The sequence below is a fragment of the Babylonia areolata genome, chromosome 3 (genome assembly GCF_041734735.1).
Source record: "Babylonia areolata isolate BAREFJ2019XMU chromosome 3, ASM4173473v1, whole genome shotgun sequence".
Lineage (NCBI taxonomy): Eukaryota > Metazoa > Mollusca > Gastropoda > Neogastropoda > Buccinidae > Babylonia > Babylonia areolata.
Window position 1 is genome coordinate 19031437 of NC_134878.1, and position 22153 is coordinate 19053589.

Below are 22153 nucleotides of genomic sequence, written 5' to 3' on the forward strand. Positions count from 1 at the left end.
CCCATTGGAGGATCCAGCATTAAGTCTATGACAGTTTTATGTTTGGACCACGTTGTATTTCTAAAATGAGGGTGCATAGCCTTGGTTCTGAGCAGAAGCAATGAAGTGAAGGTCTACTGAAGAAATGTATAGGAAAAAAAGAGAACATAGGAGCAAAATGGTCATGCTTTTGTTCACCTTGGTAATTGAGTGGAGACCAGTACATCTGATGTTATCAATAAAGAAAAGTTTTAAATCTGATATTGTACATATATGTTTGAAATTTGCTTTATAACACTGAAATTATACTGTGGCGATTCTTATTGTTCCTATATATTCTGGATAAACATACTGTTTCTGAGGTTCTCTTTTCCATAAAGCCTTCACTTTGTAAACCTGTGTGTTTTGTGTGTGTGTGTGTGTGTTGTGTGTGTGTGTGTGAGTGACTGTGTGTGTGTGACTGTGTGTGTGTGTGCACGCGCACGTGTGCATATGCACATGTAGGCTATTTGTGTACCTTGCATTTTATTGAAACAAAAAAGAGGAAATATACTGAAAGAGGGGGTGCAAATATTTCTTTAGATGGAGAATTTATGAAAACAGCACTGCCATACCACTCATATCAGCAAATATTATCCACACACACAAAAATGAAAGGACAAAATAATGAGTCCAGTTTCATTTTCATACAAAGCAGTTGTATTTCAAACCAGTCTTTCTTGTTAGGGGAAAGAAAAACAAAACAGGAGAATGGCTAAGAATAAGGACAACTGTATGCTTGATAACCCAGCAAGCAGTAAGAAGAAAAGTAACCAAGATCACCTGCCACACATTCACTACTTCACTGAAAACATTCTTGACATGAAGATAGTTCTGACACTCACTGTTTTTAATTTACACTCTATATCACATATCATTTCTTGGTGACTTAATTTGCCTGCGGTCTTCCTGTCTCCCAGTTGAAAACAAAGCCAGGGGTAACTGGCTTTTTCCTTGCAGGGACTTGTCTGAAACAGAAAAATGAAACTGTCAAAAACAGAAAGTTTCTGACATAAAGAAAATGAAAAACCTCAGTTCTCTTTTTGATCCAAAAAAAAAAAAAAAAAAAAAAAGAAAGAAAGAAAAAGAAAAAAAAGAAAAGATGACTAACTTGCAGGTGCTATGAATAACTTTTTAAACTGTACTTTCCAGCAACAGCTGGTGACAAACCAGAAAGGTTACAGTGCATTTAATAAAATCAAGTCAGCACCATTGTAGGTGTATGGGCCCACAGTAAACTGGATTCATTCACCGCCATAATCGCCCTTTCTGTTGGATATGTGTCCTCTAATTTTTCATCTGACCAAATTTCCCTGTATAAAAACAAAAATTATGCAATAACTTAAACAGTCTATTAGCGAACCACTCCCTTGAACTTTCAAACTGTTACTATTGATTGACTGACTCACAGATTTTGACTGGTAATATTTTACATTGCACCTGTTTCAATACTTCCCAATGAAGAATTTTGAAGATTTCCACTAATTCTGCATCGTAACTGTTTCCAGTTCTCTGTTTTTTAGTGGTGTTGCAAACATTTTTACAAGGCAAGGTAGGCCAGTTTCAAAGTTGTGCATGAATCTATCCAAACTGTATACTTAGTTCTTGTTCCAAAGCATGATAGGAACTTAGTGTCCTTTTCACTCCCTCTCTCTGTTTACTGTTGTTGTAAAGTTGTATGGAAACCCCCATCAGATATTTTTAATGAGTAAAAATTCTAACACATAATCTGATGGGAGAAGAAAAATTCCAAGACTTCTGAGTCTCTGCATGAGACTGGAAGTGTGCTGTGTGTGAGTCCTTGTCAGGCTTGAATAACAGTTAATCTGCTTCGTTATATGTGTATACAGACAGATGCATGTACACAAGAGGAAGGCACAGGGAGTTTCTCTTTCTCTCAAGACAGGTGCCTTCTCTCAAGACAGGAGCCTTCACATTCCCAACTCAATGATAAACTTTAATTTTGTTCTCAACCACAAAATATTAAGGAACCAAAATTATTTAAAGCTGATTATCTAACAAAACATAAAAATATGGTTCACAAATAAAAAGGCATGTTTATTACACAAGGGACATGTTAAAAAAAAGAAAAAAAAGTTTATTACACTACAGTAATAACTACCAACTTTACTGAGAGCAATTATTTGTATTATGATAATAATTATATCATCTAACAATATTATTTTGACTGGTTTCTTTTATCAGTAGAATAGAACAGAATTTTATTTGGTCATGCCAAAGCCCCAATAACAACTTAGCTGAATACAAGAACATCTTAATTCTTAATCAATGCTCTTATGTTGATTCAAAAACGAACAGACAAAAAGTAACAACTGACCCTTCTTCACCAGAGGCAAGGAGTGTCTTAGTCCAAGCATAGACCGTATCTGGAGGTTGCAGTTCCCTGCGTCCATCGCGCTCACAATATGAGTTGACCGAAAGTTTGTGAGACACACCTTCTGGCAGATTGGGCGATGGCTGCGTCCTAAACATACATGAGAAACAATTAATAATATATCTGTGTTCTGTTAGTCAAACTGTTTTTATCATGCCAGTTACTGAGTTAGGCAGCCATACAATCTGGTTTTGTGATTAAAAGTGTTCTATCATAACATTTTCCTTCCCTGACAAGGCACTCCCAAACACCATCCCTACACCACCAGTGACTGGTACAGTATGTGGCAGTCTTTCTGATACCTTGTTGTATAAATCATGTATTTTATTCTGATATGCAACCTCTGAGAATCTAATCTGCAGTTTACTTTACATGAACTGCAACACCAAAACTGGGACACTGCAATGGGAATACTGAACAAATGAGCACAAAACAACTGTTTTCATTCCCCTTTGTATCTGAATTAAAAATATATACATGTACAAGTGTGTGCGTATGTGCGCATGGGTGTACCTACATACATGCATGCGTGTGTGCATGCATGCGTGTGTGTGTACCTGTGTAAAACTATGTGTACGTCCTTGTGTTATTATGTAGGGGGGAGCATGTATGCATAGACGTGTGTGTGCAAGCTGTAGTTTTAAGTTGACTTACATCCTTCCTCCCATCCCCACTGTAAAAAAATTAAACAGTCTATTAGTATTATAATATCATTACCTTGGGACCATCAGGCCTTCAAACCTCAGATGATTTTTGTACTTGCGCTGAAAACATAAACAATATATATTTCATTGAATATCTTCAATGATTATTCTCCAAATTAACAATTAATTTTGATAAATCATATTATATGCACACACACATATTTTGCACACTGTAACAAACATTCTTATAAACTGGTAATCCTGAGGATGATCATATTTCTGTGAGTGTCTTAAGAGGCTTTTTTTTAACATTACCGATGCTGAGGAGATCAAGTCACTTCTGCATACACTTCTATGTTGTGGGTGAGATGTCAAGGTGTGGGCACCCAAAAGCTCAAGACCAAATTAATGTACAAAAAGGACCCACAACAACGAACAGTGTCCCTGGTGAACTTCTGTAGAAAACATCTACTTTGATGATAAAACAAACATACTCGCAGACAGAAAATAAGCTGTCATAAAACAACTGATACAACACACAATATACAGATGGTGGGACATTGACTTTTTCTGTTTTCTTGAGTATACTGTCCACACCTCAATCTCATACAACAGGAGGGTGCTGAACCCACATCAGCCAGACCTTCAGCATGGTGTTTTCTGTGAGGTTCATGTTCACAGTTCAGCCTCTCTTTTTTTTCTTTTTCTTTTTTTTATTCTTTTTTTCTTTCTTTTTCATTTGAACTTTACAGCCTTGTTAACTTATTTGGTGTGAAGGTAAACACAAGTATGTTCTGCTAGAAGCTGATTACGTCCCCTTTCAAATAAATCTGCTTTTGTTCATGAACATGACATTGGATTCCCCCTTTTTCGCGATTATATGCCGAAATAAATAAATAGAATTCCACTGGTTCTTGATCAAACCTTCAAATCGTAAGTTTAGAGCACGATCAGTGCTTCACACAAATGAAATGGATGTCAAGTACATCGAGGTCATATCACATAGCCTAGCAGACGACGACTAAGCCGCATTTCGCCCAGACAGCTTGACAGTGCATATCGAATCGCAGACCTGACCCTGCTAACTATGCTTTTAATTGTTGAGTTCTAATACATTAACAATAAAACACAATTTACCCCAAGCAGAGCGTTCCTCAGTGCTTGCACGAGCGGGGTTACGTTCCTGGGAGTCGCCATTTTCAATGAACAGAATGTGCACTATTGACCTAAAAATAAATCACCATGAAAAATTTCAGAATTATGTGTGTATTGACAATGATGTGCGTTTACATTTACAATTAAACAGAAATGAATAATGAAAATTTAAAAACATTGAAATAATTCAAGCTTAAACGCAATCTTTATACTACATACTTTAATTTTTTTTTAAATTCGCCATTTCACTATCACATGGTAAACTATATTGTAATTTTTTTTTTCTGGGCAGTGGAAATAATTAAACTAATCTGTTGCAGGACCAGTATACATTTATAGGGCTGGTCTACTCTTACATTTTGTACAACTGTTACATTTACGATGTTTTGTAAATGTGCACTAAAAAGACGTCAAGTCCGTGATTCTCCGCTTTGGAACCCCCTTCCGCTTTCTTTCCAACACCAGCCAACATGGATTCGAAGGCGCCTATGATCAAGCTTGCCAGGGTAATGTAACGTTTGATTATGGTATGTCTGTGTCAGTTATGCAGGTGACTGAAAATTTTTGTGTGGAGATTGGCTGATAAGTCATGAAACCTTGCCAGTTCTGTGTAATGTAAATCCGAAGACTGGAGAATGTTTTATTATTCAGAGACAGAACACGTGCGTCGATTCACAGTGCGGATCGCTCACTCCTCGTCTTTTGTCAGATTTCAGATTAGTTTGTGCAATATATCTTCTTCTTCTTCGTTTGTGGGCTGCAACTCCCACGTTCACTCCAATGTTCAAGAGTGGGCTTTTACGTGTATTACCGTTTTTATCCCGCCATGTCGGCAGCCATATTCCGTTTTCGGGGGTGTGCACATCTAAATCAAATATATTTTTAATGTGTCTGTACCAGCCTCTGTACCATTCACTGATTCAGTGTGTGTTTGTTTGTTTGCTTTTTTTTTTTTTTTTTGCTTTTTTTTTTTTTTTTTTTTTTTTGCTTTTTTTTTTTTTTTTTTTTTTTGCTTTTTCTTTTTTTTTAACTTTGTACATTTAAGAGTTGCAGAATATCAATATCATACCATAAAAGTTTTTAAAACTTGCAGGTTTTTGTTTTTGTTTTTTGCTGTGGGGTAGTGTTCTGTTCGTGTGTATCACTCAGAGGAGTGGAACTGTGGAGGGGAAGAATTGTGGATATTGCCACTTTGATCACATTTTTAAAAGTGTTTCTTCTTTTTTTAAAATATTTATATCTCTAGTATTGAAACAATGAAAGCAAACAGAATTTTGCACAGTATTTGTGCTTGTGTGTGTGCGTGTGTGAACTGTTGGTGTCCTAAATTATACTACCCCCCCTCGACCCCCCATCCCACCCACCCCCCAAAAAAAGTTACTTGTGGCTGACTCATCTAAGGGAAAAAAAGTTTTCAAATCATGTAATTAAAAATACAATAGCTTGTCATTACCGTTGTCCTAAAAAAAAAAAAAAAATCCAAGACTGACCTTTCACTAGACATTTCGAAATAACAGTTTCAGTTTCAGTAGCTCAAGGAGGCGTCACTGCGTTCGGACAAAACCATATACGCTACACCACATCTGCCAAGCAGATGCCTGACCAGCAGCGTAACCCAACGCGCTTAGTCAGGCCTTGAGAAAAAAAAAAACAACAACAAAAAAACGGGGGAATAAATAATAGATCAGCTTGCATAAATAAATAAATTAATTAATTAATAAATAAATAATTATAATATAGAAAAAGGTAGTAGTAATAATATTAGTAATACTAATAAAATGATAATAATAAAACATAAATAAATAAATAAGACAACAATGGTGATAAATAAGCGAATAAATGTAAAATATGAAGACACACATTCACACATACACCCACACATGCATAACAGAAATGCACCAAACATGCAGTTTCACATATATGAAAGCACAGTCAAATACATATAAACGTACATGAGCTCCCACACACACACACGCATTACCGTGCACCTCCTCTAGCCCCCTCCTCCACACGCTCATTTCTAGTCTAAGTATCGCAGCTTCCACGGCACACGCACGCACACACACACAGAGATGAACACTTACTTGTACAAGCACATATGAAAGCACAGTCAAATACATATAAACGTACATGAGCTCCAACACACACACACACATTACCTTGCACCTCCTCTATAACAACAAATAACAACAAAATGCAACTGTTTTAAGTTTTCTTTCTTTTTTTTTCTTTTTTTTTAGCCCAGTTTTTGGTCTTTCTTAACTAAGTTACCATGGCAAGTAACCTAAGTAAGGTATCTTGAGATTGACAAATGGCTGAAGCAAAGACTTAGCAGTGGTGGTTTCACTGGTGGAGTTAAGTGAACCTGCTGTCAGTCTAGGTTTGTGTGTGTGTGTGTGTATGTATGTTCTTCATGTGTGCTTAATTATATTACCACTGTAGCACAGAAAACTTTAGCAGGAAGTGAAAATCTAAATACACCTAGAACTCGGTCATTGTGGGAAGCCTTGCTTCAGCCTGATTGATGTCACTGAGTGAAGGGGATTGAGATGAATTATCTTCACCCCTACTCTTAGTCCTGTTGTGTCTTTCAGATTTTGATATGCATTGCAAAATTTGGCCCGATTACATTGATATGTAACAGAAATTTATCAAGCATAACTAATGAAGTAAGATTACTGACATGGACATCTGTTAAATGACTTTTTAATGTGTGCAGGTGACAAAGGTTCTGGGTCGCACAGGATCTCAAGGCCAGTGTACTCAGGTAAGTTTGAAAATTGAACATGCACTGTTTTATAGAAATAATTCCAGACATACTCATGATACTGGAAATCAAGTTGTTGTTTTTTATGTGTCAAAACTGATTTCTTTTTCTGATTCAGTACCCAAGTTGCAACACAAGTTCTGAGAGTGTCTCTTTTGCTTTTAAATCCTCTCCCTTTTTTTTTTTTTAACAGTCGAAAGGAGGCAGCTGTCTCTTAGACTATTGGCTTTTCAGAACTGTTTATTCACCTGGCTTGCCCAGTTGCACTTTTTTTTTTTTTCAATACAAGTGCTTATTGCATGTAAACTTTTAATTCATGGACATTTTGATATTCCATTGAGCATTTGGCTTCCAGTCCAAGGGTTCAGTCCTGTTGTCAGAACCTTGTGGGTTAAGGATGGAAAAAAAAATGTTTTCCTGTCTTCCAGATCAACAGTGGACAGGCCTACTAGTTACATAATTCTCTTATTATAAATGTGTGCATACGATATACACGTCAAATGCAGCAGATCGAACACATGTAAATGATCCAGTATTCTATTTCACATTTTGAAATTAGTGTTCCATGTATAAATATTCAGGATTGAGTAAGGCATGTTAATTATCTAAAAACCAGTTTCAGACAACTTGGTGAATTGTTTGATGCGATCTCAATCTAGGGGTTATATTATAATCTACAATTTTTTGAAAGCCTTATAATTCCAAAAGTTAAATTCCTATCTATTTCAGTTTTGGGGTCTGTTATTTGTTGTTTTTTTTCACGTCATTTATGTTTTAACCAGCTTTTGTTAAAGTGGCCCACAACTTGCACTTGTTTTGTTAGCGCTAGGAAGATAAAGTAATCATTAGCAAAAACATGTGGATTCTTTGATAACTAAGGTTTATATTATTAACTTTACATGTCCTCTAAAAACAATCTAAAATGTGGAACAGTTTATGGGGTCTTGGAGAGGTGAGACCTAGATGCCAGTAACAGCACTTTCTTCAACAGTTTCATTTTCTCAAGGAGGCATCACTACATGTGGACAAATCCATATAACTAAGCTACACCACATCTGCTTAGCAGATGCCTGACAGCAGCATTACACAATGTTGCATGGCTCTTGTTAGGCCTTAAATGCATGCATATATGTATGTATACCTATCAGAGGGGATTTCTTTCACAGATTTTTTGCCAGAGGACAACACTTCTGTTGCCATAGGTTCCTTTTCACCAAAAGTTATATTTTTGGAAAGTTACTTTTACAAATATGTATAAGCTTAAACATGTAGATTGTAAGGTTTCTGATCTAACCAATTGCAAGGTTTTTGATGTCAAACATTCATTGTCCTTTTAAGACCTGAAGGTGATGTAACTTTGTATGTCACAGCTACTACTTATATTCAGATAGATCATAGCTACTAACTAAACATGAATATGTCTTGCAACCTTATTCATATGCTGTTAGATGATAATGAAGGGATTGAATCTTAGTTTCACTTTATATACAGTTAAGCCATGGGATAAACCACAAGCAAAAAAAAAAAAAATGGATATGGACATTATGGTGCACTTGAAAATAACTGTAAGACATGAACGTGTGAACGTTCACTTGTCTCAGTTCTTAATATTTTATAAGAAGGGAAGCAGCATTCAGCAGTATTTTCTTTGTTGTACATTTAGATTACAGTATTTGATTGTTTACCCTTGTGTATGATTGCTATCAGTTATATATTTAAATGACTTGCTCCAGGTACGCGTGGAGTTCTTGGATGACAGCAATCGCTCCATCATTCGAAATGTGAAAGGTCCCGTCCGAGAAGGCGACATCCTGACTCTTCTAGAGTCTGAACGTGAAGCCAGAAGATTAAGATGAACATTTTGCTTCTCTGAAATAATGGTGAGTCATCCTTTTGTCTCTGAATTGTTGCTTACCTTTCTATAATTCTAACACTTTCGGTGAGGATTAGAGGGGGGTGGAGTGGGAGGAGTGAACCAGTCACCTTGGAGTGGAAGAAGTATACATGCTTCAAGTGAAATCTATCAGGCGTAATAGCCGAGTGGTTAAAGCATTGGTCCATTGGATTTTCAGTCTGACCTGGGTTCGAATCCCGGTAAAGGCACCTGGTGGGTGAAGGGTCAAGATTTTTCCGATCTGCTCAGGTCAGCATGTGTTCAGACCTGTTTAGATGTTTGGTGGGTAATGGAAACAAGAACATACCCAGCATGCACCCCCCCATAAATTGGATTAAATAAACAAAAGAATCACAAATATAATGTTACATGGCTGTATGAGTATATGTGTGCATGACGGAAACCTGATTGAATGACACAGGAAATGAATGATGAGTACCTAAATGGCAGCCGTCAGTTGGCTCTACCTTGGTAGGCAGCCTGTTTTGCAAATGACTCAGTGTTTGTAATGCACCGAGAGCTTGGTCTCTGACTGAGGAAAGGCGCTGTATAAGAATCCGTATCACCATCTTCATCACAAAAATATGCACAAGGCCACATCTTGTACCATCAGCATGTTTGAAATTCATCTATACAGGGAAGTAAGGGTTTATGAAAATCAGTTTTGGTAAGTGTCAGGTCAGTTGACATTTTTCTTTCCTCAGGAATTGTGCTTTTATTTATTCATTTCTTCAAATCAACATATCACCCTCCTCCAGCTTTTCATTTTTGTCATTTGGACAAAGAAACATAACACTTTGTGAGACAAATAAAGAGGAGATAGTTACATTACAAGGAGAGGACATGCAGTTGAAGTTAAAAAAGATGGAAGGTGGTGCAGACAGCCGTTTTAAATGGCAGCTTTGAAACAGGGCTTTCCAGTCTGTACTGTCAATAGAACTGTACCTTTGATTCTACCTCACTACAAGTCACAGTAAAGGGACAACAGACCTGTTTACCAGTACAATTTTGGCGTAATTTGTACACCATTTTGACTTGGAGTACACCAGTATGTGAAAATAGATTTCAGTACGACTTTTGAGGAAAGATAAAAATTGTTTAGCCAATCAGAGTTCTGGTCCACAACAACAAAGTGGAGGGCACGGTTTTGGTGCTGCTCACGTGGGGACAGGTTCTCTTGGATGACAGTGAAAAGTTCATGGCCAGTGCCTGCCCGTTGGTGTTACATGATAGCCAACGAGGCATGTCTGTAGTCAGTCCAAGAGGGTTACCTTCATGGATGGCTGTGACCATTTTCCTTCCCCCACCCCAACCCCCTCCCGCCTCCGCCTCATTCTTCCACCTGGAGATGGCCCTGGTTTGCTGGCTAAACTGAAATCAGTAGTACTAATAGTGATAATGATAAAGTGAAATGTGCAATAAATAAATGATAGTTGTGAAAGTTACTAAATTGCAGTTTTGGATATGTTTGCTTGGTACATTTTGTTTGACAAGAATACACCAAACACAAATATAAGGTAAACAGGTCTGGGACAAGAACAAAGCTGAAAGAGGGATGGGGCCAGGGGGAAGTTGTATTAGTTGTCAGTTTTGTTTTGTTTGAAATTGAATCATTGTATCTGATTGATACAGCTAAGTACTTAACCCTTTGAGCCCTGACCACCGCTTTACCGGTGGTGGGGAGGGGTGGCATAATGCCTAGCCACCAGTTGAGCGGTGCATAAACACTTGTGTCGTGTTTTGCTATTGGTTGACTTATATTGAAGAGCCAGTCAGAAAAACCGTAATATTCTGACATCAGCAAACGTAGTACCAACATTGCCACGCCTTTTCACTGTTTTGTGCATGTGCTTTGGATAAAAAAAGATTGATTTGTACCATGAAGCATGCAGAGTCTCAGCCTGACATGCCTCCTTTGATCAACTGATTCTGCATGCTCAGATTCATTTTCAACATCACTATCTGTAGCAAAATCATCCGATTCGAATTCCACCTCACTATCAGAGTAATCATTGTCATACTCTACTTCCGATAAATCATCAAGCATATCAATTACTTGCTGCGTTGTGTACAGTTGTTTTCTCACATGTTTTGTCCCCGATTTCTGCCCTGGCGGGCCAGATTGAGACTACATGCTTCAAGTGTTTACAAACTGCTCAACCGGTGGCTGGGCATTATGTCATTTTTCTCTGCCACCGGTAAAGCGGTGGTCAGGGCTCAAAGAGTTTAATACCAATTATTTGCAAATTTGGCTCAGGAGCTCAGGCAGAAGGATTAAAATTGCTCAGGAACTGAGGGCTCAAAGGGTTAAATGTTGCTTTTTTTCTTTTCTTTTTTTTCTTCCTTTCTAGCGATCCTTGACTTTGAGAAATGAAAAAAATCAGAGAAGTATTACTAGATAAGGGGGGGGGGGGGGGGGGGGGGGGGTTTAAGTATGGAGAAAGGAAGCATTTTAATTTAATGCATTGTGGGGGGTGGGGTGGTAGTGAGAGGAGCAACTATATTAATTGCTACCACACACACTGACTGGTCCATGTTGCTTTGTTTCAGGGTTGACTGTTGAGTTCCTGAAGGCGACCACTATGGTATCCAGATGTGACAGTATGCAAATCACAGTGTTAATGCACTCAATTAAGGGAATTAAATTTTGTCAACCCATGTCATTCTTGCTGAGTGATTTGTGAAGAAAATGTTGTGGTTATTTCATAAATTTGAACATTGTGGCATTTTCTCAGCAACTGCAAGTTGGCAAAAATTTGCAGTAAAATCCACTCTAATGTGAAAGTGTGCGTTTGTGCATGCCCATCTGTCATTTGGCTCAATCCATGCCGACAGGCTTTTATGCAAATGACTAACCAAAAGGAAAACCTGTACCAAGGCAACACACAGCTGAATTCTGTATGCTTTGCTGTTTCAACTGCTGAGGAACATCTATATTTCATTTGTCAAAGTGGGTATTCAGCTGAAGACCAGCCAGAGAACAACCTTGGACACTGATATTACATTAACTTTTTTTTCCAGTAGTCACAAGCAAACCAACATTATATTTCATTCTGCTAACCATGCAAAATCTCAGGGTTCAAATCAGAAAAATACAAATCTTGCTTGAGCAGCAGAACTTAATGGTAAAAACACATCTTCAAATGTTTCAACGAGTTTTCTTTCACCCCAAAAGATCACGGGAAAAAAGGGGTGTACATCCACATGGAAAACAATAAGACAAATGTCCTGACCCACCATCATCACACTCTTGTCCTCTTCACAACAATAATGGCAATATGAATGGGACATGAAACCAGTCAACACATTTTTCAAGATTCAGTCTAAAGCTGTTACAAAAATAAATCAGCTGATAAAAATTAACAAAGCAAGCTCATGTTACATGAAAAAAACAAACCAACCACCCTTGTACTTTGAAAAAACTTCACTTGGTATGAATGAAATTATGAAAGCAAAGTCTTGAAAATGAAGAATACTTTCTCAGTGTTTTCTCATCTTCTGTTCTAGGCCTCCTCTCTTTCACTCTACTTCTCAAGGTCATGCTGTCAAAAACTGATCATTTAGAGAAAAGCAGGCATTTTCTGATTGGTTCTGTTATTTCCATCATTTCTGTCGATGATTCCTCAAAACTGTTGGACTTGAAAGTTCATAGTGTTGTTATCATCTAGTTACTGTTCCAGAAAATCTAGCCAAAGATTTTTAATGCTCAGAAACCTTTTATTTTTTTTTTTTTTTTTTTTTTTTTTTTTTGTGGTGTGGTAAAACGGAATTGGTTCAATGCATGGCCAAATCTGCTCAGGCAGAAAAGCAATTTTATGACAAGCATATGTGTAGAAAACATTGTGTCCGAGTTAATCAAAAGCTTACACACTGACTGAAAGTGCCATGAGGTTGCATGCACTGGCCTTGTTCCGACTGCAATGGTTATTTAGTGAAGATCAACTTATCATCAAAGTTTGTCACACACAATGTCAAAACTAGCAAAAAGTATCAGTCAATGATGTTGCTGATGAAAAAGTAATAAGACATGTGTCCTTCAACAATTCAGTGATTTTGGACATTCTCACTTCTATATCAATGTCCAATATCCAACACTGATGTACTCCCCTGAGAAAATGAACACAAACAAAAGACATTTCAAGACATCAAGCTTTTTTCAGCTTTTCCTTTCTTTCTCTGTGGTTCTTGGATGGCTGGCAAAAATTACTCTTGCCCACTATCATTGGGTGATCTTTGCCCATTGCGTATACCTTATTGCATAAACTCTCCAGCCCTGACAACTGTCTCAGTTGGATACCAGCACCAATGGCTCTCAGCCCTGCATTGTCAACTGTTGTATGCTTGCTGAGAAGACAAGCTAAGATGAAGCCTGTCATGAAGGCATCAAACCCTGCCCTGTGACCCCCACTGCGACTTTTTTCCAGTTGAAGTGAAGATTGGAGATAGGCCTCTGTGATAAGATCATAATCCTCCTCATCTATACCATTGGCCTTGTTTGTGGCACTCTGTGGTGATGTACGTGCACTACTTGTAGAAATGTCTACCATGGACGCATCTTCAACAGCTTCTGATTGTGGAAGGGATTCCTTTCTTGATTTTGCAGAAGGATCCTCCAGATGTATCATCTTTTCTCCTGACCCAGTGGAACTGTTGTCGTCAACACTTGAATTCTTTCCTTCACTGTGCTTCGTGTTCTGCAGCCTGTGACGGCGCTTTCGGTTTTTTGCTGTCTTCAGGCCATCAAGGTCCAGAATAAGATCAATGGCATGTGATCTGGAGCACTGTTTCCCCTTTGCACACCAACCATGACCCTGCAACATGTTAATCAAAATACAACCCTTAATACAATGGCAAAGGTGGAAAGGAGATAGCATTGTAATACATTTTGTCACAAAAAATTTCTCTGTGTGAAATTCAGGTTGCTCCCCCAAAGGGAAAGCATGTCACAACAGCATGCACCACCTTTTTTCTGCCTGCAAATGTATCCGTTTAACATCAAAGTGGACTTTTTTTAAAAGAAATCTGTCAGGCAGGGACAATCTTTTTATTGCCATGGGTTCTTTTACATGCATGCAATACAGGGGAGCCTGGTTTATTGTTTGATCTGAATGACTAGCAACCAGACCACAACTCCGGGTCCAGTTGGGGGAAGAAAATACTGGTGAGAGTGGGATTTTAACCTGTGTACTTCCTATTCTCTCACTTCCTAGGCAGACAAGTAACCGCTAGGCCAACACTCCTTCCTCCCTTCACATACAGAGAACTGAAAATCCTGACCTGCATGAGAATGCTAGGTATCAATGCATTTGCTTGCTCATTTTCTCTTGTGTTGTGTGCTCATGCTGATTGCGTGCTCTGCCTTCTCTTCTCAATTTATCCAGCAACAGATATAGATATCCACTGTTGATGCTCAAGAAAACAGACGTCATGGAATATTAGTACCAGTTTAATCATAAGTACCCTAAGGTTACAGAACTTGTCTGTCGGTCTGTCTCTCTCACACACACACACTCTACAAAAGTACAATGGATAAAAACTGTCCCTTTTATGTAGTTTCCACTGAAATTAAAAAAAATACTCATAGCCAAAGTTAATTATTAATACATTTAATGTTTTAAATGTTTTTAAATTTTCATAAGAGAGAGAGAGAGAACTTACAGCAAAGCTCTGACAAATGAGCTCGTGCAGGGCAGAAGAACTGGGGATGAAATCATCCTCAACACATTTGTCTGGCAGTCCACAACTGCTGAAGCTGACATAAGCTTTGTTCACCGGCAATCTACCAAACTCCAGACACACCTCACGTCGCTCTACATGGGCTTGAAATGCATTTTTCCTTTGCCTGTAAAAGCAAAATCACATGATGTGATTTCAAATTTATGATGATGAGAGTATGTATGTTAAAAATTTTCTTAAAACAATGATTTTATCCAGTATGAATGTTGGATGTCACTGTGGAAAAAACAATCTACATTTGAAGCATTGGCTAAACAAAATTATTCCCGTTTCAGAACATCCTGGCTATGACTGCAATTTGCATCAAACTCCAACGTTGCTCATACCGTAGGTTTAGCCCTGCCAACTGAAAAAGGGACATTATGCTGAATTCCTGACAGTTCTTGTAACAAGCTTAAAGAGAAACAAAGTTAATGTTAAAGGGTCAATTTAAATGTTAAAAGGACCAATTCACCCACTCCTCAGTCCATGGAAAATATATATGTAAGTATTGTCATTTTCATTGGCCTTAGAAAAGTGTAAAAACTAATTAATTAACACATTCACCTAACACATCACTAATTGCATCTGGTGGATTTCACAGCAGTTTTCAAAAATATTTTAAACTGTGCCATAACCAGTCTACTAAAACATTCACTTTTCAAATTTTTCAGTTGTGAAAAATGGTGGAGGCAGGGGAGTGGGAAGAATCTGGAAATGTACACACACTTATGATGATGCACAATTATTTACCATTTTCTGAAGACATATTCAAGGTAGGTGGCAGGCAGTCGGTCCACAAATTCCACCAGGTACTTGGTATCCAAGACACCTTGGGGGAACATCTCCTCGAGGTCGGCCAGAAAGACCTGCATGTTGGAAGGCAGCTCTGTGTAGAAGTTCTGATACAGGAACATCAGGTCCAGAAAACCATTGTGTAACACAACTGGCACCTCACTCCATAGTAGCAGGTCAAAGAGCTGCCTGGCTGTGGGACCACACTCTGCCTTTGGAATGATTGATTTTTCTGCGCAGTCTGGCTGGAATCATATATATGAAATCAATTTATCTTTCTTTTAATATTTGAAAAAAATAATATCTCATGGATTTTATATGTTACAAAGAGATCATGCATCTCCTTCCTTTCACACACACACACATAACAATTCCATAGATTGTATAAATTTCAGGCTGCAATCTGACAGTAAGTTTGTCATCATGGTACAGTGCCACCCCCATCCTTTTTATAATTTTTTTTCTCCCCTACAGTGTCAGTGGATTTTTTTTTATTATTTTTTTTAATGTTATTTGCCAGTTCTCTGTAACTTTCTCATCGTCATTCATTCTTTTATGTCCTGTGCAAAGTCAGAGTAAATGTGAGTTGCATAAATGGCTTCAAGTTATGTCTTGTCTCAAAGACCATCCCCAGACTACCATTGAACTCTTGTCACCGTATCTTCTTTGTTCGTGGGCTACAACTACCATGTTCACTCATATGTACATGAGTGGGCTTCTATGTGTATGACCAATTTAACCCCGCCATGTAGGCAGCCGTACTCAGTTTTCGGGGGTGTGCATGCTGGTTATGTTTTTGTTTCCATAACCCACCGAATGCTGATATGGATTACAGGATCTTTAACGTGCATATTTGATCTTCTGCTTGCATATACACATGAAGGAGGTTCAGGCACAAGCAGGTGTGCACACCTGGGAGATCAGAAAAATCTCCACACTTTTCAGTTTTTGGGAGTGTGCATGCTGGTTATGTTTTTGTTGCCATAACCCACCGAACGCTGATATGGATTACAGGATCTTTAACGTGCATATTTGATCTTCTGCTTGCGTATACATACTAAGGAGCTTATAATAATAATAATAATGGTATTTATATAGCGCTGGATCTTGTGCAGAGAAAAATCAAAGCGCTTTCGCACCAGTCATTCACACGCATGCATAACTCTAATACTGTAGAAACTAAAGACAAGGAAGGGCAGGCAAGGGAGGCTATTTTGGGAAGAGGTGGGTTTTAAGGCCAGACTTGAAAGAGCTGAGTGTGGAGACTTGACGAAGCGAAAAAGGAAGTTCATTCCAATCGCAAGGTCCGGAAACAGAGAAAGAACGGCGGCCAATAGTCGAGTGTTTGAATCTGGGTATGCGTAAACAGTGTGGATCCGAGGCCGATCGTAGTGAGCGAGATGGAGTGTAGAGGTGAAGGCAGCCGCAGAGATAGGAAGGGGCAGTTTTGTGAATGCATCTATAACATAGAGTGCTGATCTTGTACTTTATTCGGTGTGAGATAGGGAGCCAGTGGAGATGTTGCAAAATAGGAGTGATGTGCTCAGATCTTTTCTTTCTGAGGAAGAGTCGGGCAGCAGAGTTTTGTATGCGCTGAAGGGGCTGAATGGATGAAGCAGGCAGACCAGACAATAGAGAGTTACAGTAGTCAAGGCGAGAGAGAATGAGAGAAACGACAAGTCTAGATGTTGCGTCAGTGGACAGATATTTCCAGACGGCACTGATGCATCGCAGTTGACAGTAGCAGGACTGACATGTCTGACTGATAAATTTTTGCATGGACAGTGTATTGTCAAGGACAACACCGAGGTTCCTGACTGACGTGGAAAGAGGGATGGATGTACTGCCAAGTTTGATTGTGTCAATTGTGATGGAAGACAGTTTTTGTTTAGTTCCTATGATCATTGCTTCAGTTTTGTCCGCGTTCAATTGTAACTTATTTCGAGTCATCCAGTTTTGAATGTCCAGGAAGCAGTTGGATGTTTCTTGCAAGAGTGACAACAATTTTTCAGGGGTATCACTCTTCTGGAGTTGAGTGTCATCAGCATAAGAATGATGACTGATATTATGGCGGTTGATAATTTCAGCGAGAGGAGCGATGTACAGTGTGAAGAGCACTGGGCCTAAAACAGATCCCTGTGGGACTCCATGTTCGATTTTAACGGGTTCAGATTGGAAATGATCAACAGTGACAGACTGGAATCGATCAGTGAGATAAGATTTGAACCAGTTTAGAACAGTGCCGTTGATACCAAATGTAAAATGAAGATGGGAAAGAAGGATTGAATGGTCTATCGTATCAAAGGCGGCTGACAAGTCGAGGAGAGTGAGAAGGGAAATTTTTCCAGAGTCGGACGCTATCAGTAGATTGTTCAGAATGTGGAGGAGAGTGGTTTCGGTGCTATGGTCAGCTTCAGGCACAAGCATGTCTGCACATATGTAGACCTGGAAGATTGGAAAAATATCCACCCTTTACCCACCAGGCGCCGTTACCGAGATTTGAACACGGGACCCACAGATTGAAAGTCCACTCGGATGTTGCGCCTGTCATGTCACCATATAAATGTAAGTATACCCAAACACTTTTTTTTTCCTTGCCTGAAATACTACTGTTCTTCCATACATTTCTTATGTTCACTGCAATTTTATTGCCCCTCTACCCCCAAATAAACAAATAAATATTGCTATTGCTAATCAGTTTGGTTTTTCATATCAATACATAAATGAAACAGATTATGCTCCTTTATATATATATGTATATATATATATATATATATATATATATATATATATGAGACAACAACCTCAAAAGCCAACAGACACATGCATGGACACATACACACATACACACATATTAATATGTGCCTGGTTAGCTTAGTCTGTAGAACACCATCCCCGCACCTTTCCCTCTCATTCACTCACACACAATTCCACTCCACAATCGGAGCAGCTGACCAAAAAACAGCAAAATGTAATATTCATTCCCAAACTCTGGAAGGGCACACATTCTTTAGTTCTAGCAATATTCGTGATCACCAAACAACGGATAGAATGTAAAAGAACAAAGACAAGAGACAGCTGACTAATCAACTTTCATGACAGAAATGCCAGAGTACTGTTGTTGATCTGCGAAATGATGTTGACCCACCTGCCCCTTGCCTCTGCAATATGGCACTCCACAGGTGTACTGTCTGTTAAAGTCAAACCCATGCTCCACCAGAAACTTGAGTGCAGCAGGTTCAACCATGTAGTCTTCCGAACACAGCAGTATCACATTGAAGGTCTGAACGCTATATGACCACTGCTTGACCTGAACTTGGGCACTAGTTTTGTTGTCTGGCTGAGAGGTGATCTTATCGACACTGGCTGATTCAACTTTCTGAAGCTTGAAACAAGACAGACCAAGAGACAACACTGATCTTGTCTTTGCTACATCGCTGATGTTTTTGTATCGATCAGGCAGTGACCTGGAACAAAATGACAGTCATGCTTTAGTAATTTTACAAAAAATCTTGACCAAAGTAAAAAAAGAACCCCAAATCATGAAAATGTCATAAATCTATTAATATATATCTGTACCTTTATTGCGTTTGTTCTGATTCAGAATATTTAGGACTCCATCTACAATGCTCCCTACTGATGGAAAAAACCTGCAAACTGCAAAAGCTGACTAAAGCTGACTAACAAAAGTAACATCTCATCTGAGCCAGTGAGTGTGTATAGCCACAACATCCTTACATTTACAAGAACAAGTCCACAAGAATATGACCACAGAAATTCTTTGTCAAGAACTCATCAGAGACATGGAAGTGGAGAAAAAGGGGAAATCAATACTTAAGTCAATTCTTCTGATGAGGTTCAACCCCACAGCCTCTTGCCAATCTCAACTGTCAAATTGTGAAGCCAGCCACTTAATTGGGATGGCTGCTTTTTGGTCAGTTGTTCTCTCTGCCTTCAACTTCAGTTTGTGCCCATGCAGATCTAAAGGCATTATGTATCAAATTCAAGGACAGGCAGTGTCCCTTTCAGAGCTGCTTCCTGCCATTATACTGAAGAGTGCATTGTGATAGTGCACAAGCTGGTAACCAGAGACAGCAAACCTGATGAATTCTTCCAAAATAAAAAGTTCATAGCTTGCTGTAAATCAAACATTGTACCTTCCCTGCAGAGGATCCAGACAGCTAAAGAGAAGCTGAGCAACCATTGAAGAAGTTCATGTTTTGTTTTGATACTCCCTGTTTTTGCTTGTCTTCTATAAAATCAAACTTTTCTTTTATGTTTCCCTTACACTTTTACTGTTCACTGTGTTGTCTATCACAATTCACATAATAAAGAGATACTGTTGTGTTGATTCAGAATGTTCTTGCAGGGGACACAGAATGGTGTCCCACTTTTTTTTTCTTTTTTTTTTTGTCATGGTTTCAGTTAAATGTGCTGAGGATGTAAGTCTGCAAACAACTAACAACACTTCATTTTATTGTCTCATCTCAAAGACCAACAGCAAGATAATAACTCAAGAACTAGGGCCAGGAGAGAATAGACAAAACCCAAGTATACGAATGACTGGAACCACACATCTAGGATTTTCTTGCTTCTTTACAGGACCCACTTGGCCACCATTTGGCTACCATACAAGTACAACACTGTATAGATTTTTTTTTTTTAAATTCACTGAGTCATGAACTTTTGTTATGTATTTTGTTGTTGTTTTTTTTAAATAATCACAATTCAATTGTTTAGCTGTCTTGCCTCATGGCTGTTTTCATCAATTTGTGGCACTAATCCTGTAATACCAGCTGCATTGAGTGGTTGGCTATCAGATCTATGTATATATGATAGTCAGTCGTGTCCAACTATGACCATCAGAACAGCAGAGGAGGCAACTGCTGTCCCAACTATCTGGGCTGGAATTTGATTATAGTGGAGAGTGTCTTGCCCAAGTTACATCCCCACTCTCTCAGCCAAGAGGGTTTTAGGACAGTCGGCGTTGGGATGGTTCCCAAAGGCCAACTAGCCCACAAGGCTGCAGCACTAAGAGCCAGTGCAATTTTGCCTCCTAGTTTGAGAGTCATAGTCCTTCACAAAAGACTAAGCTGTAAATTGCTTCCCATTGACTGGAGAAACCATTGATAATACAGCTCTCACTTTGCTGTTGGCCCAACAGTAAACTTATGTCAATCTGTGATATAAGCCGAGATCTACAAACCAATCAACTGACAGACACTTTGCCATTTATTTATTGCAAAGTGCATATCACTCATACTATTCATTCAGTCCTGGCAGTGAAAGTACCAAAATTGCCATATGATATACAACTTCAAGATCATGAAGGGGCCTCCAGAAAAAACAATAATTGTCATGCAATACTTGACATTAGTAAAGTTGCATCAGGAGTCCTTCACTTTTCAAGAAATGTAAACAGCAAGACCTCTGAAGACATCTAGTCATTTTGTTTATGTCCAAATAGAAAACACCACTCACACAATTCACTGATATATATAATAATCAGGGTTTTGTACTTTACATGAGCTACAATTGTACCCTGTTTTTCGTTTATTGACAAGAATCTGTTCCTACCTTGCTCCCAGAAGCTTTCTGTTTCCAAGTCCACTGAGCTCCTGCAAATAAAACAAAAATTCAACAGAATTATTATCAAGATATTTACAATTAAAGCTAAAATCATTAGAACTCCTGTACAATAAAAGAAACATTTTTTTTAAGTGCAGCACCTATCTGCCTGGTTCATAACTGGCAATTATAAATTCAGAACACCCGGCTCCATCACCAAGAAGCTTCACACTATGCAACTGCCGACACTCCAACAGCGCAGACATGATCTTTGCCTTATCTTCCTCTACAAGGTGGTTGAGGGGTTGGTACCGGCCATACCACCTGCCAAGTACTTAACCCCACATAAACCAGGACGACTTATAATGCCACGAACATCTGGCGATCAGTATGATACCACCAGTGCGATCTCTAATCATATAAGAAACAACACAAGAACATCCCAAGTCAGCAGATGTCAGACAGAGCAGTCATTTTTTGTTAGCACAGTAAAAGACTGGAACCACCTGGAAGAAAACATAGTAAGAGCACCAACTCCCGAGATCTTCAAAAAACTATTAACATCTCAACAGTGAACCTGCTAAGCTGCGCACATCCCCACCCGTCGAGATAATGCCATGATCTTGGCGACAGCGATGAACTTAACAGATACAGAGAGGGGTAGAATGGATTGCATCCATGGCTGGCACTGTATCCGATTCATATTCAAAGGTTGAACCATAGTTCTCCATGCACCTAAAATTTTGAGGGTCAAAAATATAATATGGATTTGTCCGAATGCAGCGACGCCTCCTTCAGAAACTGAAACTAAAAAGTGAAGCTAAATGGGGTATGATATCTAAAATTATCAGATAGAATTTTCTTTTTTTATACCGTGTCCAGAGCGACGAATGTTGATGACTTCAGAGCCAGTGCAATTGTCGGCCACAGTTCTTTTATGTTGCTTGAGTTGACATCAACGACAGGCACTTCTGAAAATCTACTTGTACAAGCCATCTTTGCACGTCTAACAAACGTCAAAGATTCCGCCACGATGCCTGGTTAAAATACCGGATGTGTTCGGATTGACTCCCCTTGAAAAGCAAGCAGACGACATTTAAACGTCTTCTCAGTGTTTTGTTCCTCAAACGTTTAACCACAGTTTTCTTATATCAAAAATCTTTAATTATATCAGTTTTGTATTTCATTTACAGCTCAAGTGT

The 22153-nt window shown here is 38.7% G+C and overlaps 3 protein-coding genes across 3 annotated transcripts; 1 reads left to right on the top strand and 2 right to left on the bottom strand.

Moving 5' to 3' along the window:
- Positions 1–650: 650 nt before the first annotated feature.
- LOC143280486 (NADH dehydrogenase [ubiquinone] 1 alpha subcomplex subunit 7-like) lies at positions 651–4294 on the bottom strand. The gene is made up of 4 exons (XM_076585144.1): positions 4195–4294; positions 3131–3177; positions 2357–2503; positions 651–986 (listed from the first exon to the last, which is right to left on the bottom strand). Exons 1-4 carry the CDS (start codon positions 4252–4254, stop codon positions 908–910), a joined length of 333 nt encoding a protein of 110 aa, XP_076441259.1. The 5' UTR covers positions 4255–4294; the 3' UTR covers positions 651–907.
- A 316-nt stretch (positions 4295–4610) lies between these two features.
- LOC143280488 (small ribosomal subunit protein eS28) lies at positions 4611–11531 on the top strand. Its single transcript, XM_076585147.1, has 4 exons — positions 4611–4718; positions 6932–6979; positions 8713–8859; positions 11424–11531. The coding sequence occupies exons 1-3, from the start codon at positions 4683–4685 to the stop codon at positions 8833–8835; spliced, it is 207 nt and encodes a 68-aa protein (XP_076441262.1). The 5' UTR covers positions 4611–4682; the 3' UTR covers positions 8836–8859; positions 11424–11531.
- Positions 11532–11661: 130 nt separating this feature from the next.
- On the bottom strand, positions 11662–21982 carry LOC143280487 (target of EGR1 protein 1-like). Its single transcript, XM_076585145.1, has 6 exons — positions 21825–21982; positions 20961–21001; positions 18532–18850; positions 15342–15628; positions 14532–14715; positions 11662–13684 (listed from the first exon to the last, which is right to left on the bottom strand). Exons 1-6 carry the CDS (start codon positions 21945–21947, stop codon positions 13019–13021), a joined length of 1620 nt encoding a protein of 539 aa, XP_076441260.1. The 5' UTR covers positions 21948–21982; the 3' UTR covers positions 11662–13018.
- Between the last annotated feature and the right edge of the window lie 171 nt (positions 21983–22153).